The sequence below is a fragment of the Squalius cephalus genome, assembly GCF_949319135.1.
Source record: "Squalius cephalus genome assembly, chromosome: 1".
NCBI classification, from domain to species: domain Eukaryota; kingdom Metazoa; phylum Chordata; class Actinopteri; order Cypriniformes; family Leuciscidae; genus Squalius; species Squalius cephalus.
In genome coordinates, this window is record NC_137122.1 from 14,424,661 (window position 1) to 14,445,387 (window position 20,727).

The 20,727-nt window shown below is 35.3% G+C and overlaps 2 protein-coding genes across 4 annotated transcripts in view; one reads left to right on the forward strand and one right to left on the reverse strand.

Moving 5' to 3' along the window:
- The window catches only part of LOC307163129 (uncharacterized protein), an 81,472-nt gene extending 68,939 nt beyond the window's left edge, over positions 1 to 12,533 (reverse strand). For both annotated transcript variants that reach the window (XM_079879020.1, XM_079879019.1), the window contains exon 1: positions 12,448 to 12,533. The gene's annotated coding sequence lies outside the window, so the exon portion shown is untranslated. The remainder of the gene's footprint in view (positions 1 to 12,447) is intronic.
- A 162-nt stretch (positions 12,534 to 12,695) lies between these two features.
- Positions 12,696 to 19,553, forward strand: LOC307163034 (uncharacterized protein). Of its 2 annotated transcripts, XM_079878846.1 has the most exons (4): positions 12,708 to 12,761; positions 14,046 to 14,335; positions 15,495 to 15,536; positions 17,914 to 19,553. In XM_079878846.1, exons 2-4 carry the CDS (start codon positions 14,278 to 14,280, stop codon positions 19,155 to 19,157), a joined length of 1,344 nt encoding a protein of 447 aa, XP_079734972.1. In that variant the 5' UTR covers positions 12,708 to 12,761; positions 14,046 to 14,277; the 3' UTR covers positions 19,158 to 19,553. The 2 variants fall into 2 exon arrangements, with proteins under 2 accessions (XP_079734973.1, XP_079734972.1); XM_079878847.1 differs by lacking the exon at positions 15,495 to 15,536 and having other exon boundaries at positions 12,696 to 12,761.
- The last annotated feature ends 1,174 nt before the right edge of the window (positions 19,554 to 20,727 follow it).

A 20,727-nucleotide genomic window follows, 5' to 3' on the forward strand; every position in this document is an offset into this window, starting at 1 on the left:
GATCATCAATTCATGGATTTTGTTTCACAGTCATCAAGACTGATCAATGGGCATTACTGCATTGGTCTTCCACTTAAAAACGAAAAGGTAGTCATGCCAAGGAATAGAGCAATAGTGGAACAACGTGCTCTGAATCTTAAAAGAAGGCTTCAAAGAAACAATTCTTTTCATGCTGACTATACTACCTTTATGGAGAGTGTCATCGCTAAAGGCCATGCTGAAAAGGTTCCCACTGCTGAACTGGAACGACTTGATGGACGCTTATGGTACATACCCCACCATGGTGTTTATCACCCTAAAAAGCAAAAGATCAGAGTGGTGTTTGATTGCGGAGCATCATATCAAGGAACATCATTGAATGAACAACTTTTGCAAGGTCCAGATTTAACAAGTCCGCTGGTGAGTGTTCTTGTGCAATTCAGAATGGAGTATGTTGCCATGATGGCTGACATAGAAACGATGTTTCATCAGGTTAAGGTAAATCCTTATGATTGTGATCTATTGAGGTTTCTTTGGTGGACTGGAGGAAACATTGATGCCAATCTGGAAGAATACAGAATGGTTGTGCATTTATTTGGAGCAACCTCATCTCCAAGTTGCTCTAGCTATGCATTGAGAAAGTGTGCAGAGGACAATAAGGATCTGTATGATGTCAAGACCGTGGACATTGTCTTTAATAACTTCTATGTAGACGACTGTCTCGTGTCTGTGTCTACAGACTCAGAAGCTGTTCGACTGTACCAGAAGCTCACAGAAATGTGTGCTAAAGGTGGATTCCGATTAACCAAATGGATAAGTAACAGCCGCACTGTGTTAAATGCCATCCCTGAGGAAGACCGAGACAAGAAAGTTAAGAACTTGGATTTGGAACATGACACGCTACCTTTGGAAAGAGCACTAGGTGTGCAGTGGTGTGCTGAATCTGATGTCTTCAAGTTCAAGGTGACCATCAAGGACAGACCTCTTACTCGAAGAGGAATTCTTTCTATTATTAGTTCCATCTATGACCCTCTTGGCTTTCTGTCTCCTGTGATTCTACATGCAAAAATGATACTTCAAGATCTTTGTAGAGAAAAAATTGGATGGGACAGCACTATTCCAACAGTGTACATTCAGCGATGGACAAGCTGGTTGGAGAAACTTCATGAATTGGAGAAATTCGAGGTCCGCAGGTGTTTAAAGCCGGAAAGCTTTGGAGAAGCTATATCCGCCCAATTGCATCACTTTTCGGACGCCAGTGAGAAGGGTTATGGCATGGTGTCGTATTTACTACTTTATAATGATCAACAATGTGCTCATTCCTGTCTTTTAATGAGTAAAGCAAGAGTGACTCCTTTAAGACCTATCACTATCCCTCGTCTGGAGCTCACAGCTGCCACACTTGCTGGTCGCATGGATAAGTTGTGGAAGAGAGAGCTGAAGATGAAACTTCAGGATTCGGTATTTTGGACCGACAGCACCTCTGTCCTCAAGTACATCCAAAATGAGACTTCTCGATTCAAATGCTTTGTAGCCAACCGAGTTGCTGAAATTCGCAGTGTTTCTGAAATCAGACAATGGAGGTATGTTAAGTCTTCCAACAATCCAGCTGACCTAGCATCCAGAGGTCTAAAGGTTGATTCATTCTTAAAGAACCAGATATGGATTTCTGGTCCTCCATTTCTTGTTCAACCACAAGAGTTGTGGCCCGTAGATCCTACTGATGTAGGTGTGATGTCGTCTTGTGACCCAGAAGTGAAAAGGAGTGTTCTGGTGAATACTGTGCAAGTTCATCAAGAGTATGATTTTATGCCATACTTTCATTATTACTCTTCATGGATGCGATTGAAAAAAGGCGTAGCTTGGATCCTTCGATTCAGGAACATTCTAGTTGATCTCAGCAAGGAAAGGAAAAGGTTGATGACTGCTTACTCTGATATGGATAAGGTGCAACGAGAGACTGTTGTTGAGAAAGAGATACAAAGATTTAAATCCAATGTGCCTGCAAAATTGTTGTCTTCAGATGAGTTGGAAAGAGCTGAATTGGAGATTATTCGTCTTTGCCAAAAGAAGAGATATTCTGAGGAACTGGTTAGTCTACGGAAAGATGGATTGGTAAAACGGAATAGTGAACTCTATAGACTTAATCCCGTGCTTCAATCAGATGTCATCAGAGTTGGTGGGCGACTGGACAAGGCTATGATGCCTGAAAGAGTTAAGCATCCAGTAATACTGGCCAAGGATTTACACATTTCAGATTTGATTCTGCGACAGATTCATCATGACATTGGACATTGTGGACGAAATTACATGCTGGCTAATTTACGGCAGAGATATTGGATCCCTGGTGCTAGCACGGCTATAAGAAGAATTTTGTCCAAATGTGTGGTCTGCAAACGTCTTCATGGAATCCCGGGTCATCAGCAGATGGCAGATTTGCCACAAGATCGAGTCACACCTGACAAACCGCCATTCACGCATGTTGGAGTGGACTGCTTTGGTCCATTTGAAATAAAAAGGGGAAGGAGCGTTGTAAAACGTTATGGAGTGATATTCACATGTTTAACTATAAGAGCTGTTCACCTTGAGATAGCGAATTCTCTTGATACAGATTCTTTCATCCATGCATTAAGACGATTTATTGCACGTCGAGGACAAGTTGTCGAGATCCGTTCAGACAACGGGACAAACTTTGTTGGTGCCCAACGTGAACTGCAGGAGGCTATAAAAAACTGGAATCATAATCAGATCAATTCATTTCTGCTTCAAAAAGGAATTAAGTGGAACTTTAATCCCCCAACTGGCTCGCACTTTGGAGGAATTTGGGAGCGGCTTATAAGATCAGTAAGGAAGATTCTAAATTCTATCCTTAGAGGGCAAAGTCTGGACGAGGAAGGTCTTTACACACTTCTTTGTGAAATCGAATCAATCCTCAACAATCGTCCAATATCCAGAGCATCTCTGGATGTTAATGATTTGGAAGCCCTTACTCCAAACCATCTTCTCCTCTTAAAAACACAGCCATCTTTATCACCTGGACTCTTTGACAAGAACGATCTGTATTCACGACGACGTTGGCGACAGGTCCAATACATGGTGGATCTATTTTGGAAAAGATGGACCGGGGAGTATCTACTTCAACTACAAGAACGCCAGAAGTGGCTGGTGAAGAAACGCAATTTTCAAGTGGGAGATATTGTGCTTGTAGTGGATGATACTGCTCCAAGGAGTTCATGGATAATGGGCAAGATCATTCAGATCACAAAGGATAAAAAAGGATTGATACGTCAAGTAAGAATCAAGACCAAGAGTTCCTGTTTGACCAGACCCATTACCAAAGTTTGCCTTCTTCTTGAAACGGAGGATTTTAACTAGGTTATTCTATGACCGACTGACTAATTGACTGACTGACTTGTGAGAGCTCTCAACTGACTTACTGAAGACTTTGACTAAAGATGTTTTAATTGACATGTTTACTTCAGTTGATTATGGACATTGTTCACATTGAAGAATTGGACATTTACATATACATGCATACATACACATACATGTGTAGCCTATACATTGTTTATTTGCGGAATAAAATTTAGCGATTTATATGTATGTAGGTACATATTCAACGATGTGTAACTTGCATGATTGTGTTGTATTATGATTATTACAGTTTGTGGGTGTAATAATCAGGGGCTGGTGTGTAGGTGCCAGGTTTGGGTTGATGTCTTTTATTTTGAAATTTATTTTTTGGTTTGTTACGTCACTTGCTTTAGGTGCATATTACCTGTTAGTTTGTGTGTGGTTGGCATGGAGGAAGGGGGTGAGTAGCTGGGACGCTCACTTTCTGTTGACCGTTTTCATTTCATTTAAATTTATTTCATTTATTTTCTTTTTGTTTACTTTGCCGTCATCATCTTCATGTTATTGTCCTGTTCAATGTTACAATAAATCACCTGGATCAACAATGGAAACGCGTCAATCTTTAATCCCTCTACTCAGCCTCTTAGCGGTTACTGGATACCGCTACAAATATTGTGATGTTATTGTACTTACTTTAAGTTAAACTTAATTAGATATTATTACAAAGTGCATTTGTAAAAAGTGCACTTAAGTGTGTTAATAAATATTGTCATTAAAGTGTATTCCCTTTAAGTACACTTAAGTGGTCTTTAATTTTAATTTTATTATATTATCTGCAAGTGCACTTTTCAAAAAGTATACTTTGATTATTTTAAGCACACAAAAAGTACGCTTTCAATACAATTAAGCACACTTCTTTTTCACAAGGGTATGCTAGTCGGTTTATTTTCGTTTTGAATTGTTTTGTTTAAAAGTAGACGGTTCAAGCTCTCTATAAGGAATAACTAATGGAATATTTTTAAATTCGCTAATAATCGGATGACCAGATTGCAAACCAGAATTCAAAGCCGAAAAATCTTAAGTTTATGGGCTCACACACAACTCTCTCATTCGTCATGAATTCAAACTTTTCCATGGCTGCGATATAACATTTAATTGCTAACCTATTATTTCTTTTGTAAACAAAGCTTTGTGTGTCATAATATTAATGTAAAACAGCATTCATTTTTTTTGGCAAACCACCGCCGGTACTACTCAGCCACCGCGGTGGCGCTTTACAACCGCGGTGGTGCGGTTGTCAAGATTACCGGCAATTCGCGTACCCCCTGAAATCAGTCCACGTACCCCTGGGGGTACGCGTACCCCAGTTTGACAACCGTGGGGCTATGTGATTTGATGCATTCTGCAAACTGTGTATAGTATTGAATACAATGCTCAATGCTAAACGTTTTAGAATGAAGAATTTAGCTGACTTGTAGAATTGCCTACAAAAACAGCGAACTTTGATGTGCTTGAGCTACCTCTAAATATTAATATTTTTGCCCCATTTTTTTTCTGGGGTGTTTTTAGCATAAATTGAACAAATCTAGCGGGTCAGGCTGCAGAAAAACGGAAAAAAAAATTTTTTCGTACATTTAAGGGCCACCCTAATATATATATATATTCAATGTAAATTGTGATAATCGTAATTAATAATCGCAATTACAATTTCAAGGGAATAATCGACAATTATGATTTTTGTCATAATCGTGCAGCCCTAAGTCAAGGCCTAGTTTCTTCGTTCACTGTGACCTATACCTGCACTGGATGGCCAATTTCACATGTATTTTGTGTATTTTAAAAATACAAAATACTGTATTTGTATTTAAGTAGTTTTTTTTTTCACACAGTATTTTGATTTTAAACACGCTCCTGGCGCACGCCTGGCAAATCCGCTGTTATAATAGCAAACCGCCATAGAACAAGCGCTCCGGCTCTTAAATGGAATGTGAGATGACACTCTGATTGGTTTATTTCACGTTACGCCCAAACCACACCTATGAGTAATGAAGCTACTTCAGACCAACCCATTTTAGATTTGCGTCGGGTGCAAGAGTCATTTATCCCGCCGGTATAATAGCAACAGTGCCCAAGACCCGCCCACAAAGTTACTTGCGTTTCGCACTTGATACTTGTGTTTCAGATCGTTAAAATAGGGCCCTAAAACTTAAATAAAAGTATGGATACACTGTAAAACCCAACAAGTTAAGCTAACTCATTTCATTTGAGGATACAGATTACCTCAATTCAATTAAGTTAGTTATACAAAAAAAAAAAAACAATAGTTATGAGTACCCTGAACTTATTTTAATCGAGTCCACTAAAACAAGGCTATTTCTTAATACACAATTAAACTTTACACTGCATTCAAATATCTAATATAGCTGAAACTTCACTATATCGAGTAAAAACTTTCACTGCACTGTGGCTGCACTTAGTGCTTTAAAGGACTACTTAGATTGAGTATAAGTTTCTGTTGGACTTTCATATTTAAAAACTGAAATGCCTTTTATTTAACAAAATTGTTTCTGGGAAATGAAGTTTTAAAGAGATTTTTTTTTTCAAATATTATTCATGTATATTTTTTTTATATTCCTAGATTTATTTGTTGCACTGTTTCTTATACAGTTATATTGCAAAACTAAAATTTACAATTTTATTAATTATTTTTTTTTATAAAATACCCTTTTCAGTTTAGTGTTAGATTTGTGGCTGTGGCTAAATAATATCCCAGGTGAAAATAAAGTGTACTTGAGTGCACTAAAAAAACACTTAAATACAAGAAAGTACATTTGTAGTACATTCCTATTTTTTGTGCTAAAGAAAAGTTTAAAAATTATACACTATAAATACACTAATTAAAAGTATATTTTTACTTAAGTAGTACTTAAGTGTAATTGCAAAAGTATACTAAATAACATTGATATTTTAAATGTATTTTTAGTGCATAAGAAAAAAGATATACTATTGAAAAAATACACAGAAGTGTTTTATTAGTGTATTTCTTACAAGTACATTTTTAACACATTAAAAATAGTTCATTGTTAGTGCACTTTTAGATAGCTATTATAAGTTTAAATTAAATTGATTTTACTTAAAATATATTCAAAATGTAATAGTCAAAAATTGAATTTTCCCAAAAGTAGTATTTAAGTACACTTTATAAAAATAAACTAAATATTACTAATTCTTTAAATTGATTTTAAGTGTATAAGGTACTCCCAGGTGAAAAAGACATAGTATTAAATGTATTAAAAATATACTTGAAATACAAATAGTATAATACATTTGTATTACAAACATGCTTATTTGAAGTGCATAAAAAATACATTGAATTGTATTTTAATATATTTCTAAAAAGTATACTAGAAATACATTGGTAATAAATATATGCTTAATTATACTTTAAATAAATATGCTAAACACAAGCATAATTTTAATATATTTCTAACAAATGCACTACAAGTACATTGGTAATAAATATATGCTTAATTATACTTTAAATAAATATGCTAAACACAAGCATAATTTTAATATATTTCTAACAAATGCACTACAAGTACATTGGTAATAAATATATGATTAATTATACTTTCAATAAATATGCTAAACACAGGCATACTTTTAATATATTTCAAAAGCCCTATTCGCACAGGATTAGTATTACCTGGCGACCTCTAGTAATTTGTAATAATTGCGGAGGTTGTCTGTGATCTTAATCCCGTGCGAATCGGCCATGTCTGTAATTTGTAAAGTAAAAATTCCCCCGCAAATGACCTACCATATTTCGGCGAACACCGAGGTCCTGTGATAATATTAGTCCCGTGCGAATCAGCATCTCTGTGATTTAACAGGGTGTATATAATTTTTTCAAGGTTTTTGTTTCCTGTGCGCTTTTTTATCCATCTTTCGTGAAGAATGGAGGCTGTGTTGGAGTGTTCTGATAGTATTTTGGGTGCTGGGTCATATCGCTATACACCATGATACGATACAACTACAATTATCAGAAAGAGAAAGCTGAAAACCATGATTAGATGGAGATGAATGACATAGGCTTAATTTGCGGGTGGGACATGTCCCCACCATTTTTGAAACATCTCGCGGCACGAATGTACCAATACAAATAAATAAAACATCTCCAGTTAACTAGCAGAGCATTCATTTAGTTCGTTTGTAAGAGGCGATCTAGCGCTGAAATGTGTTGTTTTTGAAATCAAGTGATCAAAGTGCTCGTTGCCGCTGCGATCAGTGGCGCGGATACTGTATTCTCTTGTGGCTCGCGCACAGTCTCGGACGTGCGCTTCAATCCGTTGTGGAGACTCTCTATTCGTTCTGGTGAAATTACAAAACAAAATGCATACAAACGTATGCTTGCCTGATATACAACCACTGATAAACATAATCGGTTTTGATGAAAAAAAAAAAAACAAAACCTAGCCTATACGAGTGTGGATTAGAACCCAGAACCTCTGAAACGCTTGGCAAAAATTCTACCACTAGACCATTTTAATATACATTTTATTTAGTGGATTTATGTATTTATTCACGTGAAAATTCTCATTAAATGACAAATTAAACCAATGCACTATTTAAATCAATTGCTGGACATCGTAATATTATTGTACATAGGCCTACATCGATTTATGATTTAGCATTCATAAATCCCCCCCGTCCCCCGTCCCACCCACTTTTTAAAGTTACGCCACTGAGCATGCGGTGAGGAACATTCTTCTGTTTATGATATCATACAGCTAGACCTATAATAACGACAAGTCATTTCCAAGCAATAGCCTATTGACATCATATCCGGGAGATAAGTCAGTAAATTCGAGTAAAATCACAGGCTTCGGTTATCCCGTGCGAATGCGCCACACGAAATTCAGACGTGGGGGGGTCATTTCTAAATCACACGAGGTCCCCAGATAATACTAATCCCGTGCGAATAGGGCTTAACAAATGCACTAAAGGTACCTTGGTAATAAATATATGCTTAATTATACTTTTAAGAAATATGCTAAACACAAGCATACTTTTAATATATTTCTAAAAAAAAAGCACTACAAGTACATTGTTAATAAATATGCTTAGTTACATTTTTAAGAAATATGCTAACACAATCTACCATTTGTGTGAAGTCTTAGTGTATTTAAAGAAAACATACTTATGTTGCTCTTAATTAAAGTACATTTGTGTAACTTGTGTAAGAACATAGCTAAATCTAAAATATTAAAATGGTTTATCTAAAATATAAAAAGCTTTTAATGTGTTTAAAGTACTTTAAACACTTAGGCCTACTGCAATATATTTGTAATATTTATCATTTTACCATTTTAATATTTTAGATTTTTTTGTATAATGTACCAACTTCTAATGTATTATAAACATTTGTCAACTATCATTAAGCATTGCAATAAGCACTTAAAATGAATGTTGTTCACTTTTACTTGTTTGTAGGCTACTTGTAAAGGGCTGTTGTCCATTACATGATATGTTTTTACAACTGAAATTCCCACATGGATATCAACATCATATTATTTTAAATGCATCATAGATACATTTTCCAAATATGTTTAAATGTTGTCCAAAAATATGTTGTACTTGTTTGAATTTGAAAAACACTAATAACACACGTGACTAATCCTGATTGGTTCCAGCTGTTGAACGTCTGTGATTGGTTCTGGTGTAATTATGAGCTCACACCTCACTCAGAGCTTGCTGACGGCTGTGCGTTCATTGAATGTGATTATATTTCGGCGTCGCGTCGCGTGTAGTTAGGACACGGTGTAATAATTCAGAGATAGAAGTCTAAATTCAAACTAGAGCGATCGTGTTTCTTTAGAGGACTTGGAGGAAACCACGCGATTCATATGGATTAGGTGAGTTTTTTTGCGATTAACCTTTTCAAACGTGAAGGTTTCATTAGTCTACGATATTTCAGTTTTTATTTCTAAGATTAACGGAATTCTTAAATGTTTTGCAACTAATGAGTGATCATGACAGTATTTAGATTTTTTTTCTAACGTTAATAGAAAAAGTAACTGTTAGTGTTGTTTTTATTTTTTCCAAGTCGAATCTCGAAGAGATGAAGATACTGCTATCAGAAGTTACTGGTAAGTTTTAGTTGCTGTTTTGCATAAATAAATAGCTCACTGTTTAGTTTTTGTCCTAGTTTTTTTCCACCATTTTTTCCTAGTTTCTTAGTCTAGTCTAATTTGTGTTCATTCATGTAAAAATCTATTTAATTGTTTTTTTGGGACAGCTGCAAGTCACTTGTCATGGCTTACAATATTTTGCACTACTTCTAATTTCCTTAACTCTTTGAAGAGTTTGTGTTTCTGCACATAACTTTTTTTTTTGCTCTCAAAGTCAAAGGGGGCTGACTAAAACAAGATTAGCATTTGTTGTACATTTTAATTATTATTCTTGTTGGCTGCGTATACTTTTTCAGTTAAACGGTTAGCCTAAATTGCCCTTTTTTGCTGTGATACAGTGACATATGTAGACTTCACAGTTGTTCAAGAGCTATTTTATTAACTCCTTTTCTTAATTAACATGTTATATTAAATGTCTACTGTTAAAATATATGAACTAAGCATTACATGCTATGTTAAAGAATTCCATTTTTACTAGGTGAAAAAGACTTACTATTAAATGTAATAAATATGTACTTAAGTATGTTTTTAGTACAAAACAAATATACTTTAATGCATTTATAATACATTTAACAGTATGTCTTTTTCACCTTGTATGTACAACAGAGGGAAATGTCAAAACATTATGTGTTGTAATAAAAAACGTCTAGGTTACGACCTCTGTTCCCTGAGAACAGGGAATGAGACACTGCATTGATGACGATATGGGGAACACCCTCCATGTAAACCAGTGTTTGAAAAGCTGTACAATCTCGGCAATAGAATTTGACTGGCGACAGCCTATGACACGACTAGTGCGACTCAGAAGAATGAAAGAGGCGCCTAGAGAACATTGTTCCCCAATAGCATCATCGAAGCAGTGCAAGTTCCCTTTTGATAGGGAACAGTTACTTTTTTAACAGAGGTTAATTTTGCTTTAATATAAAAATAAACTCATCTTTTCCCCCTTTCATAGACACTGTGATCAAACAATTTCCAACACGTCTGAGGTGCAAGCACTGATTCGAAGGAAAATAAGGCAAACTCAAAGACCAATCAGTAACAGTACTGTAACTGTTTGCAGCTATTAATGATTGCACTTTATTGACTAGTTGGGTTTATTGAAGTTAGTTTTTTTGTTGTTGTTTATAATACCTCTGCAGATCACTGTATTTTATGTTAATGTATTTTTTTTTACAGTTTACATATGCTGCTGTACTGATGTACACTGGGTAATACATTAAAGTTTACTAGCTTTCAAAGTGTGTGTTTTATACAATTTTTTTTTTAATGTGTTTTAATACACCATTAACATATTTAATTGTTTTATAAAGGTACTGTTCACAGTATTAAAACATATTTGAAATGATTTACTATATAAAAAAAAATGTGAGCAATACATAAATATGATTTGTATATATTATATATTCTTAAATTTTAAATAATTTAAGTGTATTTAAAATGCAATAAAGATGGGTTCAATTGTACTAAAAGGGGTAACAAAATAAAATAAATTAAAGCTGAAATAGTATGTTAAAAGCGTATTTTAGTTCATCTTCAGTGTGTCTCAAAATAGCACAGTTGAGTACACTAAGATGATCTTAAGTTTATATTAAGCAGTACTAAAGGTAAGCTTTTAGTATATTAAGTGCAAAATAAGTATGTCGAAAATAGAGCACTTTAAGTACATTATGGAAGTGTATTATGGAAGTGTAATAAAATGTATTTTAGTGCACTTTTTTTAATCTCGGAATACATTCTAAGTATAATTTGTAAATAATTTAATATTACTATTATTATAATTTAAATAGTTTATTATTGTATTTAAAGATGGTTTCAATTATACTAAAACTGGTAACGAAATACATTTGTTGAAAATATGAAATAGTATATTAAAAATACACTTCAGTTTATCTTCAGTGTGTCTCAAAAAAGCACAATTGAGTACACTAAGATGATCTTAAGTTTATATTAAGCAGTACTAAAGGTAAGCTTTTAGTATATTAAGTGCAAAATAAGTGTGTCGAAAATAGAGCACTTTAAGTACATTATGGAAGTGTATTATGGAAGTGTAATAAAATGTATTTTAGTGCACTTTTTTAATCTAGGAATACATTCTAAGTATAATTTGTATATAATTTAATATTATTATTATTATAATTTAAATAGTTTATTATTGTATTTAAAGATGATTTCAATTATACTTAAAGTGGTAACAAAATACATTTTTTAAAAATATGAAATAGTATATTAAAAATACACTTAAATTCATCTTCAGTGTGTCTCAAAAAAGCACAATTGAGTACACTAAGATGATTTTAAGTTTATATTAAGCAGTACTAAAGATGAGCTTTTAGTATATTAAGTGCAAAATAAGTGTGTCGAAAATAGAGCACTTTAAGTACATTATGAAAGTGTATTATGGAAGTGTACTAAGTGCACTTAAATAAAATGTATTTTAGTGCACTTTTTTTTCACCTGGGATATTACTGTCAAATGCTATGTCAGATAGGCTAATACAAATGCTCTAGTTTACCTGTTTGTCTTAATGTGAAGAGGTTATGTCTACGGCATAAAATAATTCTATCATGACCACAGGTAACGTTATATCAAACATGGTTCACTGTGTAAACATTTTGTTTACTGTCCATAGTTCTGACAACAGATATTTGATTACATTTGTTTTGTAGAGAGAGAGAGAGTGTGAGTGAGTGTGTGTGTGTGTGTGTGTGTGAGAGAGAGAGAGAGAGAGAGAGAGAGATGATAAAATAATCCATTCTAGGATTGTAATATTATGAGTTAGAACGATTGTATGAACTTTTTGCGTGTTTTAACATAAACAGTAGCATTAGCATAAGCAGTAACTTAGCATTTACAAATAACAGTGTATATAAAGAGAATGAGGCATCTACAAAAAAAACAACAACAACAACAAAAAACATACCACTCTGAAACGTCCTGAAAAAGCCGTTCGTGCGCAAGTTCTGCTCGATTCCTCTCCACTAATATTCTCTAAATCTGATTCGGGATGAAATTGATAAGGCAATATTGACGCCTGTATTTACATTACACCGGAGCACATGCAACTGCTGTTATGGACGTTTCCGGACAGCGTGAACTAGGCGGTTAGCGAATCACAACACACTGGGCCAAGCTGACCAATCAGAGCCCGTCGTGTATTTCTGAGGGCGAGGCTTCTTATAACCAGGAAATCATCAGATCGTTTTAGGAGAAGGAACACAGCGGTGCAGAATAAAGGTAAATTATTTTAAAAATGCGGGTTTTTTTTGAATCAAGTATGAACACATGTTAGACTACACCACATAGCCTAAACACAAGCCTTCGGAAAAAAAGCTGATCAACCCTTTAACAGCTGCTGAAAACACTATATTTTGTAAGTCTGGGAAGGATTAGTGCTATTTTGAACCAATAATAGGATTAAAAAGATGGAGAATGAGCATTTAGTTATTTGACTCCAATATTAGTAATCTGACCCCTTAAACTTGTTCTTTAAAGTGGATGCTACTCCACTTTTTTCGGAAATATGCTCGTTTTACAACTCCCCCAGAGTTAAACAGTTGAGTTTTACTGTTTTAGAATCCATTCATTCAGCCGAACTCCGGGTCTGGCGGTACCACTTTTAGCATAGCTTAGCATAGATCATTGATTCTGATGAGCCCGCAGTAGCGTTTCTTTCAAAATGACCAACGATTTTCAATATTTTTCCTATTTAAAACTTGACTCTTCTGTAGTTAAACCGCGTACTAAGATCGACGGAAAATGAAAAGTTGCGATTTTCTAAGCCTATATGGCTAGGAACTATACTCTCATTCCGGCGTAACAATCAAGGAACTGTGCGGCCGTACCATGAGTGAAGCACGGCAGCTAACAGTCACAGACGTGAATGAGCAGTGTTTTTTCCACGGACTTATCACTTATCTTTTGTTTTATATTTAAAGAATTTAGTTTGACCATTTTATTTTCTTTTCATTTCTTGTGCTTATCACTTGATCACTATCACAGTGCTTTAGTTCACCCAGTTCCCAAACATATAAAAAAGCCATTCAATAGCAACTCGTCTGACAAAAAAAATATAGTAAATGAGAACAGCTTTATTGGACATTAAGTTATATTATATTATATTATATTATATTATATTATATTATATTATATTATATTATATTATATTAAAACAGTATGTGAGCATGATTTTAATGAGAAAAAACATTAGGCAGGCAGAACGCAACGAAGACTCACTCTTAGTTTTAGGAGTTGTCATTTTTCTTTACTAAGAGTAGGTCTGAAAGGCGTTGTGAATAACTTTTAAGAGAAAACTCCTAGCTAAAATCTTTTAGTGCGATTTAGGAGTACTCCTAGTGGTAAGATAAAATACTTTGTGAATACGGCCCCAGGTTAGTAAAAAAATATGTGAATTAGCATCAGTTACTTGACAATAGACAGACAAACAGGCATAAGTGCTTAGATGTGATAATTTGATACAAAAACAGACTCAGTAACTGATATATTTTTTGATTTTGTCAGATCAGCTCCTACCACACTGTGATTCATCATCAGTGAAGCTCCTCCCACACTGGAAGTCATCATCAGTGAAGCTCCTCCCATAACAATCACATCATCAGTGAAGCTCCTCCCACATTAATTCTCCAATAAATGCTGGAATATTCCCATCAGCTGCAAGTGAAGACGAGCATCAGAGCATCAGGAAGAGCTGAAATCTGCAAAGACTGAGTTTATTAAAGAGGACGGTGAGAACATGAGTGATCCAGAACCCTGCAGAATGAAACACACTGAAGATCCTGAAGAACAAAGAGGTTGGTGTTTATTCTTCATTCATTCATGATGCTAGAAACATCCAAGCACTTCATCACTTTTAGACAAACAGTTAAACTATGAAATAGAAAAAACATTTTCTTGTTTGTTTTCAACAAATGGTCAGTAAAAGTCATAAATATTATTTTAGCTCTCTTTTTTGTTACATTTATATCTGGTTCAACAATTTTTTGCAACAATGTTGCCAATATTTTAGACATTTTTCAATATAGCCTAGTTATTATTATAATTATTTTACCAATAAACAGTCTGATTTATAGTTACTAATAAAGTTGTCTCATAAATTCTAGAAGTTATTCATATTTATTGAGATTATTCTTCTTATAATTACCTTAGTATCCGTTCAACATGGTACAGTTTGTGTAAAAACTGAGAGAATGGATTGAGATTATTTTCTTGTCCTCCCATCATGCTGTAGAAAGAGCCCAGATGATGTTACTTCCTGGGTGCCACAGTTTTAAGAAATGCTCTGTTTTTGAGGAAGAAGGAAAATCATGTGAGAAGTAACAGGAATGAGGGAAACATGTAGGACACAGATAATGTACTAATATTTTTTTTAAAAATTAGAATAAGCTAAAGATTGTTCTGATGGCAACGTAATGACATCATATAATTAAAAAAGACACCTGACGAAAAGCATGACGCATTTCTGGATCTTTATAAGGAAACATCCAAGCGACCAAAACAATAGGCCTATAAAAGTTAATAGATACATAAAATGTGCACTTTTTTCCCCCCTACATGATTGCCAATCATTTATCAATTTCTAGGATTTGTACAGGCTTTACATTTTTATTTTAAAATTTGTGATGAGCAATTCATATTAATTTATTTTTGAAGCAGATTTGATACGTGACAGTATTAATTAAAGTTTCTTAAGTTAACTGCATCAAGCCACTCCCATAATATCTGTCACCACTCAAATTAACAGAGTAGGTTGAAGTTGAACATGGGCTGTTCATTTGAAAATGACTGTGAACCATAGAGGGTTAATTATTAAGGGCCGGTCACTTTAGACTCCTCACTAAAAAAACTAGCATCACAATAAGTGTATTGTGATTTGTGATTGTCAAAGCATTTAGTATCAACATATGTTACTACATGGTACAATGAGTTTTCGTTTTTATTATTGCTTGACAGAAATTTCACAATTCAACGGCATGCACAGACTTCTCCACACAGGTATGCAATATGATATCAGTGAGGAAAAAATATTTATGTTTTTCCTGCTTAAAATTGGACACTATAACAATATCAATAAACATTATAATTATTTTTAAATGTATTTATTAATTAAAAGTTTGTTGCCTCAACAAATTATGTTTATTTTCTTCTAATAGGGTTGAAAAATAAGCAGATCTAGCAGCTTTTAAAGCCTCTCTGTAAGCAATCGAGCTCTCCTTCCATGAAATGCGAAATACCTCTAGTTTTGTTTTCTTCCAGTTGCGCTCCATTTTTCTGGCTGCTCTCTTAAAGGCCCGAGTGTGCTCGTTGTACCACGGCGTTGGGCTGTTTTCTTTAATCTTCTTTAAGCGCAACGGAGCAACTGTATCTAAAGTGCTGGAAAAGAGAGAGTTAAAGGGTTAGTTCACCCAAAAATGAAAATTCTGTCAGTAATTACTCACCCTCATGTTGTTCCAACCCCGTAAGACCTTCGTTCATCTTCGGAGCACAAATTAAGATATTTTTGATGAAATCTGACGGTTGTCTAACTCCTCCATAGGCTTTCAGAGGGACCGAAACTCGTCGGCCCAGAAAAGTTATTAAAAACATCGTTAAAATAGTCCAAGTGACTACAGTGGCTCTACATCACGTTTATCATGCGACGACAATACTTTTTGTGCGGAAAAACAACAAAAATAACGACTTTATTCAACTATTAGTGTTCTTCAATGTGGGCCTCTGACGAGAGTTCACGGGAGCGCCACGACGCATGCGCGAGAACTGAGATTACGGCGTTCTTCTTCTTCTTCTTCTTCGTTCTACAGCGTGCGTCTTCCTCTGCTTATAAACAGACCGTTTTGCACTTCCGGCAATGTCGGGACGTCATCTTGTACATAGATATCATATTATTATTATATGATATCTATGATCTTGTACAGTAAATGGCGGTAATACTCCTAAGGACTGAGCAGCCAGTAACAATAGAAGAAGAACGCCGTAATCTCAGTTCTCGCGCATGCGTCGTGGCGCTCCCGTGAACTCTCGTCAGAGGCCCACATTGAAGAATTGTTGCCACATCTGCCTCTCAATTGTGGTACTGGAAGAATTGTCCTGCATTTTTTCCACACTAAATTCTTCGCTCGTGTGTATTGCTGCTGGCAAGACTATGTAAAAAAAATAAAAATAATTCAAAATAAAAATAAAAACCTTATTAGTTGCAAATGACATGCCAAATTTACCAAGCATCCTACTCTAATCAAGCCTGCTACTGTACCTCCATTTTCATTATCACCAGGTTCCTCATTCTCACTCTGAAATTCTTCCTGTTGATTTTCTACCATTATGGTAGTTCTGTCTTCATCCTTACTCCATCCTCACTCTCACTCTCTCCCTGCAGAACTGTCACTATGACCTCATCTTCCTCACCATTACATGCCATCTCATCCTCACTCTCATCCACTGGCAGTGCTACCTGTGCTTTATACCTTTTTGAAGTGCCATAGAACACGTGCGGATTCATTAAAACATAATATGTGCATGTATAGTATGTTAATTACCTTTCTTATAAATGCATTTCAAAATCATGCAAAAATGCAAATACATTTAGATAATTCAAACTCTTTTCCTTACAAATAAAATACACTTGTATTAAAACCTAGTATGGCCTTATGTGATTCCATTATGGTACAATGTTGCCTCGAGGCAACATGCAGTTCTATTTCCTACGATATATTTGATGATATATAATGTAAAGTTTTTGAAAATACTTCTTTACTTACCAATGAAGGTGACTCTGATTTTTTTGTAGCTGATTATCTGGACAGAAATTTGTGAAATGCCTTTTTTCAGTGGAGAAAATATCAAACCATGTGACATATGCACGTGTGCTGGAACAAAATTAACCCCTGTGGGTCATGTGGCCACTCTTTTGCATTTTCATCCCCTCCCCTTAGACCAGTTACCTTAAAGCATTGACCAATTACATTTAATTAAGTTTTTATTTAAAAAAAAAAAAAATCTAAAATAGACTGTTGCCTGGAGGCAACACCGTACCATAGAGGGTTAAAGTTTTTCATAAAATAAATGAAATCTCATTCTAAAAGTTGGTGTCAGAAAATTGTATTTTTTTTATGTTAAAATTATGTTAGATAATTGTGTCGTTGATCAACTATATTTAATAGTTCTCACTACAGAAACATGTTATTTGTGGCTATAATGCTTTGAGGGACAGGGACGTATAATTGATTTATATAATGCATTGTAATATTTTATAGCTGTTGCCTAATTTCTGCCATTACATCAGAGCTCGCTTTTATGTCCTTTCACTTTATATTTATCTCTTTGAATTGTGTACTAAAAATGTAACTTATTTTTCTTTCTTCACATTTCATGTCAGACCTGATGGAAGTGAAGGACGAGAGTGAAGAAATGAGAGAAGTGAAGGTGGAGAGTGAAGAACTGAGTGAAGTGAAGGAGGAGAGTGAAGAACTGAGCGAAGTGAAGGAGGAGAGTGAAGAACTGAGAGAAGTGAAGGAGGAGAGAGAAGAACTGAGAGAAGTGAAGGAGGAGAGAGAAGAACTGAGAGAAGTGAAGGAGGAGAGAGAAGAACTGAGAGAAGTGAAGGAGGAGAGAGAAGAACTGAGAGAAGTGAAGGAGGAGAGTGAAGAACTGAGAGAAGTGAAGGAGGAGAGTGAAGAACTGAGAGAAGTGAAGGTGGAGAGTGAAGAACTGAGAGAAGTGAAGGAGGAGAGTGAAGAACTGAGAGAAGTGGAGGAGGAGAGTGAAGAACTGAGCGAAGTGGAGGAGGAGAGTGAAGAACTGAGTGAAGTGAAGGAGGAGAGTGAAGAACTGAGTGAAGAGAAGGAGGAGAGAGAAGAACTGAGTGAAGAGAAGGAGGAGAGTGAAGAACTGAGTGAAGTGAAGGAGGAACATCATGTCAAACCTGGAGAAAAACCTTTGAGTCGCTCAAAGACTAAAAATAAATTTTTAAAGAAAATAGCCAATAAATCTTTCACCTGCACTCAGTGTGGAAAGAGTTACACAACCATACATAGTCTTGAGCTGCACATGAGAGTTCACACTGGAGAGAAGCCGTTCACATGTGATCAATGTGGGAAGAGTTTTAGACGCAAAGGTTGTCTTAAGATTCACATGAGAGTTCACACTGGAGAGAAGCCGTTCTCATGTGATCAGTGTGGAAAAACATTTCTTGTGGTATCAGCCCTGAAGAAACACCTGACAGTTCATACGAAGGAGAAGCCGCATTCATGTTCTGAATGTGGAAAGAGTTTTTCACTGCAGCAATCTTTACAGACACATCGGAAAACTCATACTGGTGTGAGAGAGTACGTGTGCTTTGAGTGTGGGAAGACTTTTATTAGACCGAACTGTTTAAAACTGCACCAGAGAATTCACACTGGAGAAAAACCTTACAAGTGTTCACACTGTGACAAGAGATTCAGTCAGTCAACACATCTGAAAACACATGAGAAGATCCACACTGGAGAAAAACCTTACAAGTGTTCACACTGCGACAAGAGATTCAGTCAGTCAGCAAATCTGAAAACACATCAGAGGATGAGGAACCACATTGGAGAGAAGCCGCACACGAGTGATCAATGGTTCATCTTTATGTGCTGAGAAACAAAACTGTGTCCCAACTCAGGGCTGCATCCTCCGAAGGCCGCATTTGAAGGCCGATTGCGTCACAGCAATGAAGGAACTGGGCAGTAAAAAAAATTACAAACTAACAAATACATCTCCATTTCCGGACTTATACTCAAGAACACACACACATAGGTTCCCAAGATGGAAGGGAAGGAAGAAAGAATGCTGAAATGAATACACACTTGTGGTAAACATAATTTGAACACAATTCCCAGGAGTTAATAAAATGAAGTACACAAAGTCACATTGTGTCATGATTTATATGTCACATGTTTTACATTGTCATTGATTTATTAGTCACATGGTTTTACTTCTTCTGGGAAAAACCTTAGCCAGGGTTCCCACGGGTCCTTGAAAGTTTGTGAATCTAAAAAAAAAAAAAATCAAGGCCCTGGAAAGTTTTTGAAAATAAACACACACAGATACAGGTCCTTAAAAAGTGCTTGAATTGTTTTCTGGAAAAAAATTCCATATTATTCCCTCAAGTCCGCTAATGTGTTATTTCGCCAACACTTCGTGGCCTATGCATACTAGCTTGCTTGATTTACGTTAGTTACGCGCATTTTCGCGTTACGTTAAGTGCTTTCGCACCAAACTACAACGATGGTACCTCAACGTTTCATGCAAAAGTTAATATCAGATAATTTTAGAATACAGTATAGGATGTACCGAATATTCTTCAGTTTTATGCAAATCAGAAATACGACAAATAGAATATCTTATCTCTGTTACAGTTTTTTATGTGTCAAACACAACTATTAAAAACTTTTTTTGGCCATTTGACAATGTATCTTACAAGGTAACACGATGTAACCTTCCTCTCACTTGAAATGTGTCCCTTGTCCTTGAATTTGAGGATATTGGACCTGGAAAGTTCTTGAAAGGTCCTTGAATTTGAAGTTAACCAAGGTGTGGGAACCCTGCTTAGCATAGGCACAGGAACTGATGTAACCAAAACGTTCCTATGTGAGTGCTTCTGTATGAGTGTGTTGCGCTTTTGATTTTGATGTCGTTGCAGCCCTGAAGAGAACATAGCCCATCTTCAGTTTTATTTTTACTCTTTGATTGATATTTGTGAGGGACCAAGAGGCAAGAACAAGGAACACAAGCTTTGCAAAAGAAAATGGGTCTTTATTTGAACCCAAGAAAAAAATAACTTTACAAACTCATAAACTTCTTACAACAAAAATAAACAAACAGAAAATGAGATCAAACAATTAGACAAAAAAACAAACAAACAAACTAAAACTACTGACCTGCTCAAATGAACAAAGCAACAGTTTATAAAGGAAAGGATGGGCCCATTACAAATTAAGAGGGGAAACGATTCAACTTTACATTCAACATATAACCATAAGTAAATCAAAATCAAATCAAACAAAGGTATACAATAAATAAAGATAAGGAAAGCAAAATGTAATCAAATATCATAAATGTACAACTAAATAAATCAATTGATAAAAGACATTAACATTTCTTCCTCCCCCGGGCAATTCCAGCAAATGGTATGTTCGGGCGGAACCAATAACGCTTAAATTCTCTG

Excerpts from the sequence above, each read along its gene's own strand:
- LOC307163034 (XM_079878846.1), top strand. The coding sequence starts at position 14,278 with ATGAGTGATCCAGAACCCTGCAGAATGAAACACACTGAAGATCCTGAA. Across the intron at positions 14,336-15,494 it reads AGATCCTGAAGAACAAAGAG|AAATTTCACAATTCAACGGC; the intron begins GTTGGTGTTTAT and ends ATTGCTTGACAG. Across the intron at positions 15,537-17,913 it reads GCACAGACTTCTCCACACAG|ACCTGATGGAAGTGAAGGAC; the intron begins GTATGCAATATG and ends ATTTCATGTCAG.